Source organism: Mixophyes fleayi, chromosome 6 (assembly GCF_038048845.1).
Source record: "Mixophyes fleayi isolate aMixFle1 chromosome 6, aMixFle1.hap1, whole genome shotgun sequence".
Classification (NCBI taxonomy): Eukaryota; Metazoa; Chordata; class Amphibia; order Anura; family Limnodynastidae; genus Mixophyes; species Mixophyes fleayi.
The window spans coordinates 84922423-84941838 of record NC_134407.1 but is presented as its reverse complement, the minus strand read 5'-3'; the positions used below and the strand labels follow the sequence as shown (position 1 = coordinate 84941838).

The 19416-nt window shown below is 39.3% G+C and overlaps 1 protein-coding gene across 1 annotated transcript in view; it reads right to left on the bottom strand.

Moving 5' to 3' along the window:
- Positions 1-713: 713 nt before the first annotated feature.
- Positions 714-19416, bottom strand: part of CHAT (choline O-acetyltransferase) — an 84635-nt gene continuing 65932 nt past the window's right edge. The window contains exons 12-15 of the mRNA XM_075216996.1: positions 17728-17869; positions 16124-16186; positions 9831-9968; positions 714-4654 (exon numbers count right to left, since the gene is read on the bottom strand). Coding sequence (XP_075073097.1) covers positions 4394-4654; positions 9831-9968; positions 16124-16186; positions 17728-17869 — 604 coding nt within the window. The 3' untranslated portion in view covers positions 714-4393. The remainder of the gene's footprint in view (positions 4655-9830; positions 9969-16123; positions 16187-17727; positions 17870-19416) is intronic.

The window sequence follows — 19416 nt, the reverse complement described above, 5'->3', positions numbered from 1 at the left end:
TATCACTGGCTGTTCGCTTTTTGGTTTCTGTCCTACAGTGAACTCCGATGGGCTGCTGGAGTTCAGTGCAGGACAGCAAACAGCAATCAGATGTCAGTGGAAGCCAGAAGACAGGGGCTGGCTTGAAAATTTTAGCCCATGGGCTCAGCAGTCTACTAGGAACATTTTAAAGGGAAAAAAATGCAAGTAGCCCAGTGACGCAGCCCAAGGTTGCCCACTATGGGACCTGCCTGGGGGCAGTTGCCCACCTTCACAAAGTCCAGCTAGCCTGTGATGGTTGGTACGTGTTTTTATTTATCAGCAGAAATTAGTCTGCATGTTAGATTGGGCACCAGTATGGGTCAAATATTAAACTTAGCACCAGATATGGTTCTGCATAGCAGACTGGGCACCGGATACGGTTCTAGAGCAGACTTGACACCTGATATGGGGGCCTTTGTGTACTTGAGAGCATGTACAGCTTATCTTTGTATACTCGACATTTCAACTTTTGGTATTTGGCGTTAGGCATAGCTCAGCACATTATATGTGGTACCAGATATAGCTTATGGCTCATCATGGAGGAGGAGGTTTTTTTATATAGACAGAAGAGTGAGAACGAGGGATTGGTTTACGTCAGATGGAGGAAAATAAAGATTTATTTTATACACATTTGTCTTAATAGATTTCAGCCCTAATATAAAGAACATAAATAATAGATTTCCTAAACAATAAATAACATACTTCTTTATTCTTTGAATACTAATATCAAGATATACAGATTTTTGTTCTAGTTTTCAGACAGGCTCAGATTAATAGATCTTCACATGAAACAATATACTATGCCATCTTAGAAAAATAAAATATAACACTTTATGTATCAGCTGTTTTAACAGAACCTACATGTATGTATATACAGTATATTCTATTTATTATGTAAATGACTATAGTCTATATTCAATAGTGGCAACGTTATGTTTCAGAAAATTACAATGTCATACATATGAAATATATTAAAACACAAAGCACTTGAAATTGTGTTAACACATGATATGGAGCAGACACTAAATAGAGCGAACACCCACAATAGCTCGCATGAATGAAGCAGGCACTCAAATTATGCTTAAAATTGCTTAGAAACATTATGTCTGCTTTGCAATCTTAATAGACATACATTTGAACTTTCCAAAGCAATGGATGGTATGGCAAGTGAAGAAAAACTTTATACAGTGTATTTATACATAAATTGATTTTACAGTATGACGTTCTCCCCATTTAAAGACAGTATGCAGTGCCTCAACTGATTATGTTACACATTCTATGGTGGTAAATGGGTAATATTAGACATGTAAACATTTTTTTCTTTCACAATTTCATGGAATGCCTTAAATTGTTCCTATATGGCATGCTTATGGAAGAAAAATAATCATTTTTCTATTTACTGCACAACTGTTAACAACTTTAGTGCTATACAATTACACTGTACATATGGTTTAAACATATTTACACTTTATATATGTTATTATGCACAACTGTGTACAAATGTTATTTAAATTAAGGCAGAATGATTAACATTGCTTTCTGCTTTGGCACTAAAGTTTACTTAACATAGATTGAGAGAGGTTTTATGAGGACAAAGACAGCATACATCCAGTGACATGTCTACGGACCTAGAAGCAACTGTACTGAAAGAATATATTGTTTTTATGCACCAGATACATATGCTTTTGTATAACGTTTGCAGGTTGTAATAACTAGGGAATAGTCTATCCCAGGCTTTGGCAATGGTAAATATCTCATGTACTGTTGGGGTCGTAGTCATAGATTCTGCTAGTTGAGAGTGGTAAATTCTGGCTTAAATATGGTTTTAAATAACTTTATATGTTTCTGCAATGTGTTCATGGCTGAGAGTTTGTCATAGCAGTTTGGACGTCAAAAAACAAAATAACTCTCTGGACTAAAGCGTGGATGAACGTAAATATACTCTATTTTCCTGGCATTTTCTGGAACCTTCAACGCTGTTGCCTTTAGCGACTGGTGTAACTTGTGCTCTCATGATACATGCCTTCATTATTGAATTCCACAGGTACAACTGCCTGCTGAATTAGAAAGTGGGTTGAACATGGAACAGTAGAGGAATACACCTGGCTAGACAGACACAGTGACCTGGCAATGGAGTGCTAATGCTTGTATTTAAAGTGATGCATTCCATCTGCTCTAAAAATGGCAATTATAGCATTACTTCAATGGCTTTAGATACAATAGACATCTAAGTTACGTTGTAATATGAAAAATGTAATCTTATTTAACGTACACAAGGTCTTGACTCAATGAACGTATTCTAATTTGATTTACTAAAGGAAATTTCTTTTTAGGTATTGCTTATTACAACATAATTGCTGCATGTTTCCACTAAAGAAAGACCTTAGCAATGTTAATCAAGTACTGCATTATTTACATACTAATTACATAAGATGATCATAATATACAATATTCTTTTCTTCTGAATAATTGACCTTAGATAGGTGATTAATGGAAAATTATTAGAAAAATAACTGTGATATACTCATGAATGTACACACATTCTTATTGCAGTCTGGAGCTCTGGAAGTACAAAACAACACTAACAATAAATACTGTTACATTAAAATGATTGTAAGCTCTTCTCTAAAACACTTACCTGTTAACTCGCAGCATTTTTCAATTACGGTCAGAGCTGAAAAATTTTCAGCTGGTGTTTTATGTTGAGTTTGGAGGAAAATGCTGGGAGCAAATGCACTAAAATGTCAGCTACTTTTTTCAGCCTTCTGAAAAGCAACCATCCGATGGAACCCACAAGAGTGCACTTTATTTGTAGGGCTCCCACCTGTCTCATTTATTTATCCATTTTCGCCAGAAATCTGTAACTTGGAATTCTTACTTTTACAGAATCCAGCCTATTAATGCATCTGGATTAACAGAATTATTAGATATGGGATCCAACAACTGTTTTAGTGAACTTGGTACACAAAATGATGCAAAGGATGGCTTTTATGAATAGAGCAACTGATTTTTTTGTTTAACAATTATGGCACTCCTTTTTATTTGCTGCAATTGAGCAACTTGTGCAACTGTATGATATGACAAACTATGCTTGGTGTCTCAGTGTTAAACTCAGTTAAAATCTCAAATTATACAATCCATATGGAACATACACAAAGTGTTTGTATGCAAAATGCATTAATCTGTGTTATTAATTTGGCATTACTCTTCATAGAGCAATATCTAAAGGTGGACTTCGGTATACAATTACGTTTTCTAGATTAGCCATTTCAAACTGGATACATATGAAATACTCATGACAAATTACAATTTTGATGCTTGCTGTCTGCCTGCAATTGTTAGCATAGGGGCATGCAGCATGCATGTGATTTACAGTAATGCATCAGCAATACAAACAGTGGGCCTGAGTCATTAAGGAGAGAAAAGCAAAAAAAAAGGTGTTTGTACCTGGACAAACCATTTTACAATGCAGAGGGTGTAAATTAATTTATTATTTTGCACATAAGTTAAATCATAGTTGCCTACTCTCCAGGAAGCTCCTGAATTTTTGGGAGCCTTCCAGGACTCCCGAGAGAGCAAGGCAACCTCTTGGATCTTGCCCCGATCATTGGTGAAGTGTGTGGGAGCAGGACCAAAAGTGTCATTCTGGCCCCGCCCCCTGGTGTGATAGGCCAAAATTTACAGTGTTTGACATGGGTGGGGCCTGACGACGCAAATCTCATAGCCACGCCCCCCATGACGGACCACCTACTGGACAGCTGGATGCCAATGTTGGCAAGTATGAGTTAAATATTGGTTGTTTTTCATGCAGCAGTCATAGTCGCACTCTCATTGAGATCTCCTCAATAAGGAGATTACTGCTGCCATGGAAGCACTACAGGGAGTGGAAGAACGCCTGCAGACAGGACGGATCAGGAATAGGAGGTGATCGGGGTGGGGGTGGGGGCTCACAGGGAAGGGGAGGGCTTACAGGGGCAGGGGGGGCTCACAGTACCCTTAGTCCGGGGGCAACCATTCCCTTAATCCGGCCCTGCTCAGGCCCCGTATATGTATGACATATACACAGTATATTTGAGTTGAAATAGTTGCCCTGGCTGAGGTACATGGTACATATAATTGGCTCTTATTTGATATGTATGGTGGTTTCACAAATACCAGATTTTAAGAATAGTTCCACTTAAGCCCTACTGAGCAAACAATACTACTTCAAAAATTATTTATGTCTATATCATGCCATGAATATTCTGATGTTAACAGTAAATTGCACCTTTTTTGAAAAATCAATTTCTCTCTATCTACTTTCCCTAACTATTCAGTCAAAATATATATATGGAAAATAAATAATACAACATCTGTACACTTCAAAAGTCTGTTAAGCTCTGTGTCCATTCTGTGGCTCTGATTTGCTTTTTGCTGGCGTTTGGGGCTTAGTGTTGTATTTAACACACAGATCCCCCATGGCACTCAAACTTTCTTCCACAGCTTTAGCGAACATGGCAGATGAAGTCTCTTTGCAGTCATGGAAGCTTGAGATGCAGAAGAGGATGTGTTCAGGCTGTGGGTTGTAACAGGATCCATATCCATTTGGCACCACTGGTCCATAGCAGCAGAACATTTCCATTGTGGTAGGAACCTGAAAAGCAAATCTTCATGAGAAAATTCACAGAAGATCATCATATTGAAATCTTTATCTTATAAATGGATGTACAGTGGCAGAACATTTTTAAGCATTTTGCAATACTTTAATAATGATTAACGTTATCAGCCTCATCAGCATTTGAGACTGTTCCCTAAAGAGTAAGTGGACACTATGGACGTTAGTTGGAGCTACCTGTACAATACAAGTGTCAGTCTGGTGAACATTTGCTACTAGAAACAAATACACAGAGTAGAACAAGTCCAACAGAGAGTACCTAAAGAGTACCTAAATTACAGACCCCAATAGTGGACTGCAGTCCACTATTGGGATCTGTATTTCTTGGCAGCCAGCAGAATGGGAACTGTATTTGTATAGTAGTCAGCAAAGCCTGAGGTTTTTAGTAGTTACCAGAGCTTGGAGTCTTTTGCTATAGAAGATCCTGAGGCCTGTATGCAGGGCCGGTGCTAGGGTCCACGGCTCCCTAGGCATTTTTAAAAAAGCGGCGCCCGTCCCCGTCCCCCCCGCAAAAATCGCCGCCCTCCTCCCTCCTCTCCTTACCTTGTCTCACCACCGCCGCCTCTCTGCTCCGTCTCCTCCCCTCCACTCACTGACACTAGTAAGTGGAGGGGAGGAGACGGAGCAGAGAGGCGGCGGTGGTGACAAAATAGCCTCTTCCCCCCCTCCCTGTGCATATGAATGCTGTGCGGCGGCCGTGACAGGTATGGTCAGCGGTCGCCGCACAGTTTTAAAGTATTTTAGAATTCTGTGGCGCCCTCCAGAGCTCGGCGCCCTAGGCAAGTGCCTAACCTTGCCTAATGGGAGCGCCGGGCCTGCCTGTATGGGTAGCAGTAAAGAGGGACTATGATATATAGGAGCCATTATTGGGTTTTGGATAATATATTAACCACCTTCGAGCATGTACTCTATAGTTGCTATCAGAGATTGAGATCTGTATTTTTTAGTAGTTACTAGGGATCTCAGATTATGGTCTGAATTGTTTAATAGTTACCAGGCATCTCAGACAGTATTCTCCAGAATGTGGTTCAGTGGTTGCCAAAATGGTCATTATTTTATATATTGGTCTCTAGAAAGGTCTCTGTATAGTATACAGGTCACTACAACGATCTCCATATTGAGTATTGACGTAGGCTCTGCATTAAATACTGGTCAGATGAGGCTGCGTTTTATATGATTATACCTCTTTTAAATAGCAATTTTGCTTACATTTCATTGATATGGTAAAACCACAACCATAAAAGGCCAACCACGCCTATAGCTTTTTAGAAGTACTTATTTTGAGGTACAACATGCTTTGTGTGTCTGATAACTCTCTCATTTGCATCCTCTCAATTTCACATTTCTTCCACTATGGCAAGCAAGGGAATGTGTAAATAGTATATGTAGGCCAGTAACCAGCAGACTCTGTAGTCTGAACAAGACCAACAGTTAGGCAAGGACAGAAAAATACAGGAAAAGGTTCAGATTGGAAGCAAAAGCAAGAATAAGTAAGCAGACAGGATGAAACAGGCACAAAATAGTAGTAAAAGTCAGATGAGTGCATAGGCAAACCTAGAGGGGGTTCCTAGTGCCTGGAAACCCCCCTCCAAGCCTGGGGCACTGTATAATTGAGGTGGCTGGACCCTGCTCCTGCTTCACACAGCTCTGCTTGAAAAGGGAGAGCTGTGTGCACCTAACAGTAGTATGTGCAGCATTGCCCATGTGTATTATAGGGATAGGAAGAGTTGGAGAGCAGCCAAGCACTGTCTAAAATTATAGCCACGCCCCCATGCATGCTGATCACGCCCACTGGTGGCGTGGTGTGGAAACCCCCCTCTTCAAATCTTGCGTTTTCCCCTTTAGTGCTTACAAAATAAGCAGATAGCAGTTACAGGTCATGGAACATTATATACTAAGCACAATTATATAGGCCAGGCAGAAGTTGGTGACTGTAGCTTGGAGTAAGCCACAATGGACCAGCAGATGCCCAGTATTTGTATCCAGGCAGAACCTAATTAATGAATTGCCTTCTGTTAACCACTTATCTGGTTTCATTACTCACTGAAATTCTATAGCCAAGTGTCTATATCCTACCATGCATACTGGAAATGTGTGAGTCTCTATTCTGTGGGTCTTTCCATTTTGATAGAACATTGTGGTATTTGCAGAATTACATAGCCTGACAAAGAAATTTTTATTTTACTCTCTCTATACTATAAGAAAGAAATGGGGCATAGCTTCCTAATATTTTGTTGAGGATAATAAGAAACTGTTCAGCGCTATATTAAACATGATATGGCTCAGCAGAACAAAAGTTGTTTTGTTTTCAACTCACTTGAAAGGATGAATCACTTGTCCTAATCACTAATGCATTTGTTTGAGTGCTTTGGTGAATCAGACTTGTGGTTTTAACAATTTTCAAGACAGAGATACAAATAAACTTTACAGCTTTATAATATGATACTTTAGGCTTGGGTATCACACATATTCTTCTATTCATTTAACAAATACATTGAAAACATGTCTATATTTTGATGTTGTGGGGAAATTACATGCCTAATTGCTGGTAATTCTTATTGCGTTACTTATGTATTTTAAGGACTTCTTTGAAGGAATTCTATTTCTAACAGTATCTGCTTTACTATATAAATGCTATTTGTGTTAAAGTGAATTATTTTACATATTATAAATAATGAACTGTAGAGTATGTCAGGGTGGTTTATCTCCCCTTGAAATTGATACCTCTTTATATGAGACACACATTATTAGTAGGTGTATATCTGACGAAGAATAAAGTGTTCTCAGAACCACCATTTATCTCTCAGTATTGAAGCCTGGGTAGGTAATGCTATAAAATAGCTTTCAACAAAGCCTACTGGTGCCATAAAATTACATAAGACCCTTTGTTATAAATACATTCTCTCTTTTAACTTCACTGCTTGACCAATCACTCCTCCTGACGAAGTTGTTTTACAACGAAACGCGTAGAGGACTTGAGGTGCAGTGTATGTGAGGACTGCTGGTTACTGATTACAAGTTTCATCCTGATGATTTATCTATATGTTCCTATCTGAGAGATTTCTGGTACGTGTATTATTACGCGTGTTTTTAACCATTAAATTATGATAATGCACTATGGAAGTGCGCCCGTCTGCTTGGTTTTCTAGACATCTGCTACACCCGTGGAGATCGGGTACAAAGATATATATATATATATGTTTTTATATATATATATATATATATATATATATATATATATATAGATAGCAAGAGATAAACACTGGCGCTCTATACAGTATTTTATGTATGAAGTAGTAGAATTCAGTCCCACATATACACCTCTTCCATGTAAGGAGGCAGCCTTCCTTCGAATCTCTGGCTGGTAAGGCCAATAATGAAATCAAATAGGTATAACAAATGGAAGGCGCAATGGTGATATTAGCAGAAATATACTAAACAAGGTGGGTATAAGGTAGATGAGCACACGAATATAGTTCAAGTCTCTGGGTTGGTATCCAACAATAATGTATATAGTCCAGTCTTATATCCACATGCTAGACAGAGGGACCAAACGTATCAGACACTGATGTGCAGAGATTCAACTCTAATTCCAAAACAGAGGATTCAAATGCTACTCATATAAGACTTACTGGAACGGTGTATCACAGCTTTCAAACTCTCCAATCATATGTCAACATAAAGATAAGGAGAAAAGGAGGTATATAGAATAGTACAGTCAACCAAAATAATAATGTAATACAGATCAATAGATGGGAGCGTACCAGAAGGTAATATAAAAACAGCTTATTTGTATCAGGGTCTCCAGGAAGAAATCTCTGCTCAGCCTAGTGTATCAGGAACAGGCAGATAGACAGCAAATGCAGTATGAGATATTTCTCAGTCCCAGTGCAATCACTGCTATCAAACTCCAATCAACTGTTGTGGCCAGGAGAGCAGCAAGCGTGGCATAGGGCTCTTGTACTGTGGACCCAAGGTGGGGAGGAATCGGGAGCTCCACATTCGGCTCAGTATGTCATCCTGAGTAGGTCCGATAGACAGCAGATCTATTTCTTGTGCAGCAACGCCAGACATGCGTGTCTGGAACCTGAACTATATTCATGTGCTCATCTACCTTATACCCACCTTGTTTAGTATATTTCTGCTAATATCACCACTGCGCCTTCCCTCTGTTGTACCTATTTGATATATATATATATATATATATATATATATATATATATATATACATATATATACATATATATACATAGCAAATGCCACCATGACTCAAGCGTCAAATGCATGAATGTATCATGCATCCAGATTTTGTACACTAGTCCTCTCCTGTTGTGCAGAGACTGCCCCCCAGATTAATTATTACAAACTTGCAATAAAAAATAAAATACAAATATGTTAAGGATTGCATTGTTGTACAAATAAAATGTTGACCTTTTAACAAGGTGTCTACTGCTAGTGACTGCTATTCAAAAATCTGAAATTGTACATGTATATTTTAAGGTCATGGTTTTTAAGATTAAAAAACACTCCAAAACACAGAAAGCAGAAAGAGATGGGGTATTCTGGCTGTAAAGCAGCGCACTGCTCCTCGATCCCCCGCTTTCACAACCCCCTCAATGTAGTGAAAATGTTTACAAAAGCGTCAGGCGGCACATGCGTGGGGAATGCAGGCCCAGCGCCTGTGCAGTATGTTGCCCGCTGAATACAAGATATGCACACGTGCACTTCAATATGCTGTATGCATCCATGTGTGTGACATTCTCTATTTATTTAGTTACAGACCTTTAGAAAAACAACTGCACAACATTTTGGAGTACTATGTCACTGATTTTTTGTGTGGTTGTCCAACTGCTTTTTTATATTCAGTAATACAGTGGTGGAAGTGTGGGTGTATATGGTGGTATGCCAAAACTGTGCTATTTTGTGCCCCATAACGTAGTGCTGTGCACAAACCTAAGCTATCTGTTGACATTACTGAGTCTGTCTATGGCTAAGCGCATATTGCATTATAAATGAGGATCACTTTGTCTTATATTGTCACAGCCAAGTTCTTTGGATTGTTTTGATTGTGGGGTTTGTTTTTCTACTATTTTTATTTGTAACAGTAAAACAGTTGACATATCATAGACATAATAAATTAAAAATAAATATTTACCTGACTAGTGGAGAGGATGAACCGATTGCTAGCCAAGAACATTTCATCTGTAAAAAGTTCAGGCATTTCATTGCAGTGCTCCCGTGCTAACTCCCTCAGAGCTAGTAAATGGTTATCTATTGCCATTCCTGTAATTGCCTGCAGGAAACAGAACAGAGAATGCAATGTAAACTGTCTGTATTACTTTTCATCTGCACACGAATTTCCTTGCTTAAATCCCATATTTTATGTACTGTATATCACACTCCTCCCGGAATGTCAATATCCTGGCTAGGAGCATTTATTTTTATCATCAGTTACATAAATTACTAGATGGAAGGCAATGTAAATTTCACCTCTCATCCCCCTTCATCTCCTCTATTGCAAGTGGGGACTCTCCTAGGATGCTTGTTACCTGTATGATATACTGTTTGTTTTTTTAAGCCTAAAGTAGTAGATTTACTAATCCAGAATAATCGAGGGTTGGATACTACAAGCTCAGGACTGGACAATGGGCACTGCCAGGGGAGGGTGGCAAATATTAGCCCGGAGGGCAAGACTCGACTCAACAGCCTATTAGGAACATTGTAAAGGGAAAAAATTGCAGGTAACCCAGTGACCCAGCCCAAAGTAGCCCACTATGGGACTGGACCATGGGGCAGATGCCCTTCTGCCCCCGCAGCCCAGCCTGCCCCTGGGCATTGCCACCTTATATACAGCTGCCTCCCTTTGTAAAGAGGAATATTGGCTTTCTTCATACTTTCACACCAGACCTCACTTGCCTACACTGCCAACCTGGCAGAAACACTCAGTGACTTTGCTCTCCTACTAGGTGTTATGTTGCTAACATAAACTTCAGTTATATAGAGTTGTAACAGCAGAGTTCAGTGCAGGACATGAAGTTAGATGTGAGCATCCTGTTCTTTGATTGGCTGATAGCGATAGCTATCTATAGCGTTTATTTGGCTGCCGGAGTTCAGTGGAGGAGAAGAACCTGAGATGCTATGAGCTAATATAATAGAGGCTGCTAGTAGCTTGGAGACTCAGCAGGAGAGTGTAAACTCATACTCACTAGTCACCAGGGAATGAGCTTTTGTATTGGTCATCTGACCACCAGGGTATGGGCGCTGACTACCATGGGCTCTGTATTGTATACTGGTCGTAGAACATTCTCAAGAATAGACTCTTGCAGGGTTATATTGTGTGACACAGGACAGTGGGCTGGTATATTGTGTGTGGGTCACTGTTTTGGTATAATGTGTTATTTTGGTATAATGCTTTTGCCAATGCTGTGCAGACTCGATGATTCAAAGAAGAAGGTTGCACCTGATTTGATAGCTGAATCAATGACAATCATGTGACTGTACTACACACCTACACTGACATAGTTTTAATGTTTCCTTGTAGCTTTATTTCTCAAACAAGCAATCTGCAGTATTGTTTGTCCTCTCGTACAATCTTCAAAACAGCTGGTGGAGATATAAAGTTTTGGCCCCCATCTGACTAAACCATGGGCTGGGGGTGATCACTAGCAATGAACGGAGATTCTCCAAGGCTGGAAAACCTATACTTAGTGTACATCTTTGGTCATATGAAACATTGGTAGGTATGTTGTACTTGCATTGAAGTTATAATAAATTATTGCAAATTCACATTGAGGCAAATTAACTACATTATAAATCAACCTTTTATTTCTTTTGAACTAGTGCAAAATCCGGAGTCTTGCAAAACTTTTAACTGACCACTTGCAATTTTAGAAAGATTTGCACTCCCTGGATTAGATTTGGACATGAATTTATTCCTGAAACGTAAGTAGTTTGTAAGTCTAAGGATGCCTGTGAACCTACAGCAAACAGGGAATTTGTAAATGTAAAACTTTATTTACAGAAACGTATGTTAACAGAAAAGTGTGATACACTATACTATCAAGCAAACCTTCAATAGTCTTTTTATTTGCTCTGTCAGCTCTAAATTGTGACACTGCCTGAATCTCAAGAATGGAAATTTGCTAATGCCAAGCATAATCCAGATAGTCAATGTAAGCTCAGTCTTCCTTATTACAGTCTACCACTGAGTACCCTACACCTCTTATAAGGCAATCGCCACAATCTACAGCTGTCTTTTTATTTGCTCACACAGGGGACCAACTACAGCCCTAAATCCTAAATCTCACTGTAGAGCAGATGGAGGGAGATGGTACAAAGTACCAGTCGAGGGGCCGCTGCTGACAGCAAAGAATTAGATAATGGCATTTACACAGTTAGCTAACCCCAATTGTTAAATTGGCTAGCAGATTAAATAAAATGTCATGTTACCACATAACATTTACATTTTCATAACATTGACATTTTGCAACATTTATCAGTGTCATGTCAGAAGGGAAACTAAGAGCAGCTAACAATATCCAGTACAAGACAGCATATTTGATTAAACCATTTCAAATAGAATCTCATGGGTGTCAGATTTGTCAGACAAACCTATTTGTAAATTGTAACAAATAGCACAACAGGGGAGAATTTGGTGGGAGACTGTAAAGTTACCTCATATCAAAGGAGTCTGCACTTCTTAAGAACACAATGGCATCGTGGCACTGTAAAATGTCATGGTATGGTAATTCAATATTTACCACTGTAACTTATGTGTTATACTATGTACAGAAACTGTCAGTAATCAATTCTAGAACACCACCGTAATTCCAAATGTTTTTATACTGGGATTTAATATAGTATTTAAATATTTGTTGCTTGTGCTGAATGTGGAATGAATAATATAAAAAGAACCGTGCTGTCTTCCTTATGTAAATTTAATATGTATTAGATTTAAAAGGTTTAATTTGGAGTTAAATAAAATAGATGAAAGTGTTTATAATAACACAAATGTAAGTGAAAAAGATATAAATGATACAGTGACCACTTTAATCTACATATCTGCACTTTCCATGTAATTAACTGCTCAATCTCATCATATGGGCACACAGTCAGGGCCGGTGCTAGGGTCCATGGCGCCCTAGGCAAAATCGGCGCCCTCTCCCTCCCCCAAAAATCGGCGGCCTCCTCCCTCCTCCCTCCTCTCCCCTCACCCCTGTCTTTTCTTACCTTGTCTCACCACCGCCGCCTCTCTGCTCCGTCTCCTCCCCTCCACTCACTGACACTAGTGAGTGGAGGGGAGGAGACGGAGCAGAGAGGCGGTGGTGGTGAGCAATAGCCTCTCCCCCCTCCCCCGTGCATCTGCATGCTGTGCGGCGGCCGTGACAGGTATGGTGAGCTGTCGCCGCACAGTTTTAAAATTAATTTCCAGTTCTCCAGGCGCCCTCAAGAACCCGGCGCCCTAGGCAAGTGCCTAACCTTGCCTAATGGGAGCGCCGGGCCTGCACACAGTACTATTTAAAGCAGCTGGGAAGGTGCAACATATTTGTAACTTTGATAGTGGCATGATGGCGGGTACCTGACACACCACCATGGACATGTTCAGAATAGCATTATTGCTTATGTTTTCTTCCATGACAGTGTAATCTGATAAATGAGGCTTATTGTCTTCCATGACAGCGTATTGAGAATGACCACCACACTATTAACATCCAGCCTGTGCTCAGAAATAGACAATTTAAGACTTGTTGTGACTGCTGACGCTACTGGTGTAAAGTAACAGATGAGATACAGTTAGTCATCTAACAGATAACTACAACAGCGCTGCTGAAAGAGGCATATACGATGGGACACAACCAGTCATACCTTGGCATGAATGAGATATGGCAGCTGATGACCCAACAGAGTTCACCCTCTGTCAGTGAAAAACAAGAAGGTATGTTTACAGTGGGCAAAGGAGCTTAAACACAGAACACTGGAAAACATCCATTTATTTCATGCTATTCAGGTTATTGCAACTTAATTTAAATCTTAAATAACTGGGATCATTTTTATGTTTAGTAATTTTACATTTTAATCTTGTTTTTGAGATTTGATTTTCCAAAGTTAGCTGTGTGTGTATGATGCAAAAGCAGTTTCCATTAAAATATTGTCTGGCGCAAAGGCTTTATTGCAGCCATCTGCAAAACAAGATACGCCACCATAAGTGGACAATCTCAACCCAGTCCTTTTAAATAACTTGCCCTGCAATGTGACATCTTTTTTTGCATTTGGCTGCAATTTTTATATACATTACTTTGGAAAACCAGCATTCAGGAAGAAATGCCTTGGTCCACGCTGCTCCTTCCATTAAAAGGAGTAACATATTGCACCTCCGCAATGTGGCAATCTAAGTGCTTATCTGTAGACTGCTCAGAAATAGGCCCATTATGACATTAAAGGAGAGGAAATGTCATTTGTGCTACACACTCATTTTTCATCTTCACCAGTGATCTTTAGTGATTTGGGTGGGAAAAACTTTTACAGAAATATGGCAGCACACATTTAACAATTTATACATTTTCTAATTAGACAAAACTGCTCTGCTATCCAAGCAAAGGTTATACTATAAACTTCACTGTGCAGCAATATATTTATTATTATTATTTGTTCTGCTATAAATGATATTCTACAAACATGTTGATACTTGGGATATTTTGGATAAATGCAACAAAGCCAATGCAAAACAGAGGTATTAATTGTACCATTGAAAAAATGATGAGTTATCTCAGTTTAAGTGGACCTGTCTTCAGGTCTCATGATGTTATTTTTTTTGTTTTACTACATGGTTTGTGCAGGGGAGCAGCGAGGTACAGTGGAAGCCCAAGAGTGAGCATTCATTCGGTCTGAAAGCTTGAGAGTCAGCTTCCTCTATACCTGTAGGTATCATGCTGGAGAACGCTTGCTTGGGAGACAGCATTGTGCATAAACTACTGGAGATAAAATATCCTCTCCTGAGTTAACCAGGTTCCAATTACGCCATAGGACCTTTTTGCACAAGGTCCTATGGAGTAAGCCAGAAAATAACTTCAAGGGAGCTGTTGATGGTTCCTCTGTAATGTCATCAGTCAAGCAAAACTATAGCCACTAGCAGCTATATTACAATGACTATTATAACTATACACTAAACAATTTGGTTTAAACAATACAAACATTAACTATCTGCACTGTCCTGATTTTCCATGGTACAATTGATATGACATTGTTTGTTTGGTAAGTGATAATTCTTCTCTGTATTTAGAACCTATAGATGTCACTTCTCCATATGTAGGAGAATAAAAGGTTTTAAAAGACAAACTAACAATTGCACCATGGGATTATTGTAAAGAGCACAGACTCAAATTGCGTTGGCACAAAACCACACAATAATGCTGAGGATCCATACGAATCAGAGTATACACCTCATTGAGTTTGAATACTAAAAGCAAGATGATATGTTATTAAGCATATTGTCACGTTGTAGAGATGCCAGTCATCATCATCTTGATGATGGCTACTGGTATTTCACATTAGTGTACAATAATAAATATATATATATATATATATATATATATATATATAATGTATGTAATTGTATGTTGCTGATACAATTAATGACATTGTAGCAATGTAATTCTTGGCGATTATACCCCACGTAGGTTGTAACCACTACTACCCAGACAAAGCAGCTATCCAATGCTCTGTATTGATTAGAAGATGACAGGCTGCCCCAATGTATTAAACCCAACATCACTGTGTGATGGGTGTTGCGGTAACTCTAGGGCTTTCATAAGAGGGATGTTTTGTTCTAGGGGGAGAGGGGCATATTTTGGGGGGAATTTGGCACCATGCAGAACAGGTTAGGGCTGTGAGACATTGTGAAGGGGTGCCCCACACTGTGAATTTCCCTGCTATTGTGTCACCAGCCCATGCTGTTTCCCCATGTAATTTCTCCATCCTGCGTTTGCTCTGTGAACACTTTTGTGGGAGGTAGCGGTTCCACAACATTTTTTTTGCCTTTTTTAATCTTTTTTTTTTTTCCTCACAGCACGGATCTTGCATTACCCAATCAACAGCTGGAACAGATATGAACAGATATGACTCTGGACAGGCATATATGGGGCTGTGACCAGTTCAGCCACATTCACATGCTGGTACTGCACACCTCCTACGCTTGGCCATCCTGTCTCTCTAAACAGAAGGAGACACAAGTGTAAGATGCATTCGAATCTGCATATGGACGTAGAAATACGTTTTTTTTTGGTACAGATGTGCAGTACAAACTAAGCAGGCGGGGATGTGCCCAACTCAGCCTCAGTGAAATTATGTTTAACAAGAAAAGAGGAAACCATCATCATTGATGACAACTTTGTTTTAGGTGACATGTCATATTCAGAGTACATATAAAAGGGTTCTGTGATTACCACATACCAGAATAGTGTAATTTGTCTGTGCTGCAATAGCGTCTTTAAGATATCCCATTTTCTCGTGATCCTGCAAATCAAAACATAAGCTATAAGGTGGCACCGTGCAGCATGGTATAACTACTGAAAGTATACAAACTATTTTGATGAGGCCTCTCCTATTGTAATCCAGTGTTAATATACAGTACTATAAATTCTAATCATTTAGATTTTGTCATATAATCATAAGTGTTTGTGTTTCTTGAACTGCATAGAGGCATAACAGTAGAATAATCATTTTTTTGCAAATCGTAGGTTACTCGGGATAAATTTTATATATCTGATTTATTTGTGGGTCTTTATTTTGGTATTGAAATGAAGATTAGTATCTAAGGTGTGTAGATTATTAAGCTGAAAATGTATGTGGGAATATGGAGCCATTATTGTTTGTTTGCAAACATGTAATTATGTATGACATTCACATTTACCCGTTCTGTAAGAATGTGAGACAGAGGGGGTGTAATCCCGGATGTAAGTGGGCCCCAGCAATGCTGAGATGAACCTACTTACGAGGCCCCTTCTTCCCGCTGATGCCCCAGGTCTGTTCTCCATAGAGCAGAACAGAGGCCTCTCATGGTAATACGGCAGTCACACGTATGTGCTGGACCAAGCACGATCACAAGAGGCCTTCACTCTGCAAATCAGAGTGGGGGGCTCGGGAGGATGGATTGGAAATGCTGGGCCCCTACACAAATTTTGCTATGGACTGTTTCGCCTCTCTGTGAGACAGACATTACTATTATCCTTTATTTATAAAGCCCTGGCATATTATGCAGTGCTGTACACTGAGATGAGACAAACAAATTACTTACAATCACTTGAAACAGAAGATGAAAAATGTGTTCATATCAAGCAGAAAGCAAGACAGTCTTGTGCTGTCCAGAAGGCATACGAGGACATGAGCCATTTTTTCTCCTTGATTTTAATTTTTAAAGTGCCGTTGAAATAAGGTTAGAACACATTTTTGTATTCAATCTCCATCTTCTGCATGTCTGAATGTTTCTAGTTTTGATGGAGGCAGGATAGAACCTGCAGCTAATCAGATCATGAGAATGCTGACAGCAGCACAGTGTGTTTCAGGAAACGAGTGCATTCATATTGTGTAGGCCACTCATGAGATTATGTAAGTAAGGGCAGGGCCGCATGGGACTGGGGCAGTGTCATGATGTGCGTAGGGGAAAGGAGACAAGCAGGAGCTTCAGACTGATGAGGGTCAACATAAAAGTAGTTATGTGAAGCTACTGTCAAAGTGATGCATGAAGATTGTTTCATAGAGAGGTACATATGACAACACAATGTGTATATTTCCAAGTTGTTGTTTATTCATTCACTTTTTTTTTATTTAGGGAACCCTGCTGAGTCAGGACGTATGCTGATACATCTTTACTATAACATTGCTGACAGCAGCAGTTTTAATTTTTAATAAAAACCAGAAAGACAATAAATGATCAAAATCACATTTTTTTTTATAGTGCCTGAAACATGCTTACCTTCAAATATTATGAGAGAATGATAGGATCTCATTATTATATGAACTAAAATTGTGGTAATAAAAATATAAAATAGATTTACCGGTACTGTGCTGTTCCCATCCACCATTGCCTTTACAAATACTAGTGCTTCAGCAGTGGATGATCGTATGTTGTCTACTCTCCCCATTCGAAATCGTCGAATGGAAGCACTCTCGTAAGTCGGGACAAGCTTCTTGTGGCATCTACATATAATAATAATTGTAATGTTATCAGTAAAAGTAATACTGTATAGATATCACTTGTGTATCTGACACAGCTATATATTTTTTTTGCTGGAGCTTATAAGAAACAGGATTCTAATTAAAAAAAATATGCCAAGAAGTCACACTATAGTGACAAGTAGGGCAATATATATAATACCTTTAATAAGTGATAATGCATTTAAAATAAAAATGATGCAATAACCAAAACATTTTGGTTTGTGGCCCAAATTAAAAAAGTACTGCATTACTTCACCAAAATTATGCTAAGTTCCACAAGATATGGGGATCTTAGCTTGAATTACAATTCCCCTTATAACTCCTACCGCCCTCTTTATTTTTATTCTTCTTAAATAACTACTGTGACGAGAGTGTGGCACCAGGCTATTCTAATAAAGGTTAAGTCTGTCTGGTACCTCCTCTCATCGGTAACTCTGTTAATGTTTGCTGTAGATTTTTAAGTGCTACCATGCGGTACGATGCTATGTATGTTATATGTGGGTTAATTGTGCCATAAGAAAGCTACAGTCACCTTTGAATGTCCCCGCTCTCAGCCATATATGAAGTCCCCTTCAATCCAAGGACAATAGGTGCTGACTGCTACTTCTCCATGAACTGGGACTATGTGTTTTAGCGGTAGGCTACACTCTACCAGTGACGGTCATGTTCTGGTCGGCTCGTGTTCCAAATGTGCTCAAAAACACCACTGATGGCTAAACTGTGAGGCAAACTATGATATCACCCTTATCCGGGTGATTGTGTCCCTTTGTGTACTACAGTGGTGCCTGGCAGCCAGTACCAAGTACTCCTCGTTCTATAAGGGTTTTTTTCCCTAGTGGCTTGCTGCAGGACAGAAGATTCTGTGTGGATTTAGTAGAATAATACAGTGATAAACAAGCGATTTGGTTTGTTATTTTAAATAAGATAATTTAACAATTGGTGTCGTTCCACTAGTTCCAGCAAGCTCTGACAGCCATGAACATGCTGGTTCTTGTATTTCTGCAAGCACCAGTGTGACCAAGCAGTCAGTGGCTGCAGTGATTGCTGGTACTTGTAATTCTACAAATTACAAGTAATTCTACAAATTAAACCAACAAAAGGGGCATCATTATGATTTATTTATATTGTACCACCAATTCTGCAACGATTGTCAGAGAATGTTTGTCTTTCACATCAATCCCTGTCCCACTGGAGCTTACAGTCTAAATAACTTAACACACACAGGGGGACCGCAAACTTTCTTTCCCTATAGATTCTGAACCTTGCTGACCAGGTTGGGGCCGATATCACATAATGGTGGGGGACACCATACTGTGGGTGGCTCTCTTACCAGCCAATAGCTTGGTGCAGGTTGCCATATTTTTCTTTAGCAGTAACGGTGCTGTTTACATGTTTTAAAGTGAAGAAGGAGGGCATGCATTTTTATGTATTATTATATCTTTACTTCAGCCACATCGAGACACACAGGCCGCAATTTTGTTTACGCTTGCATTTGAAAGATTTGCATTCCGGCCACAAAATTACAGCCT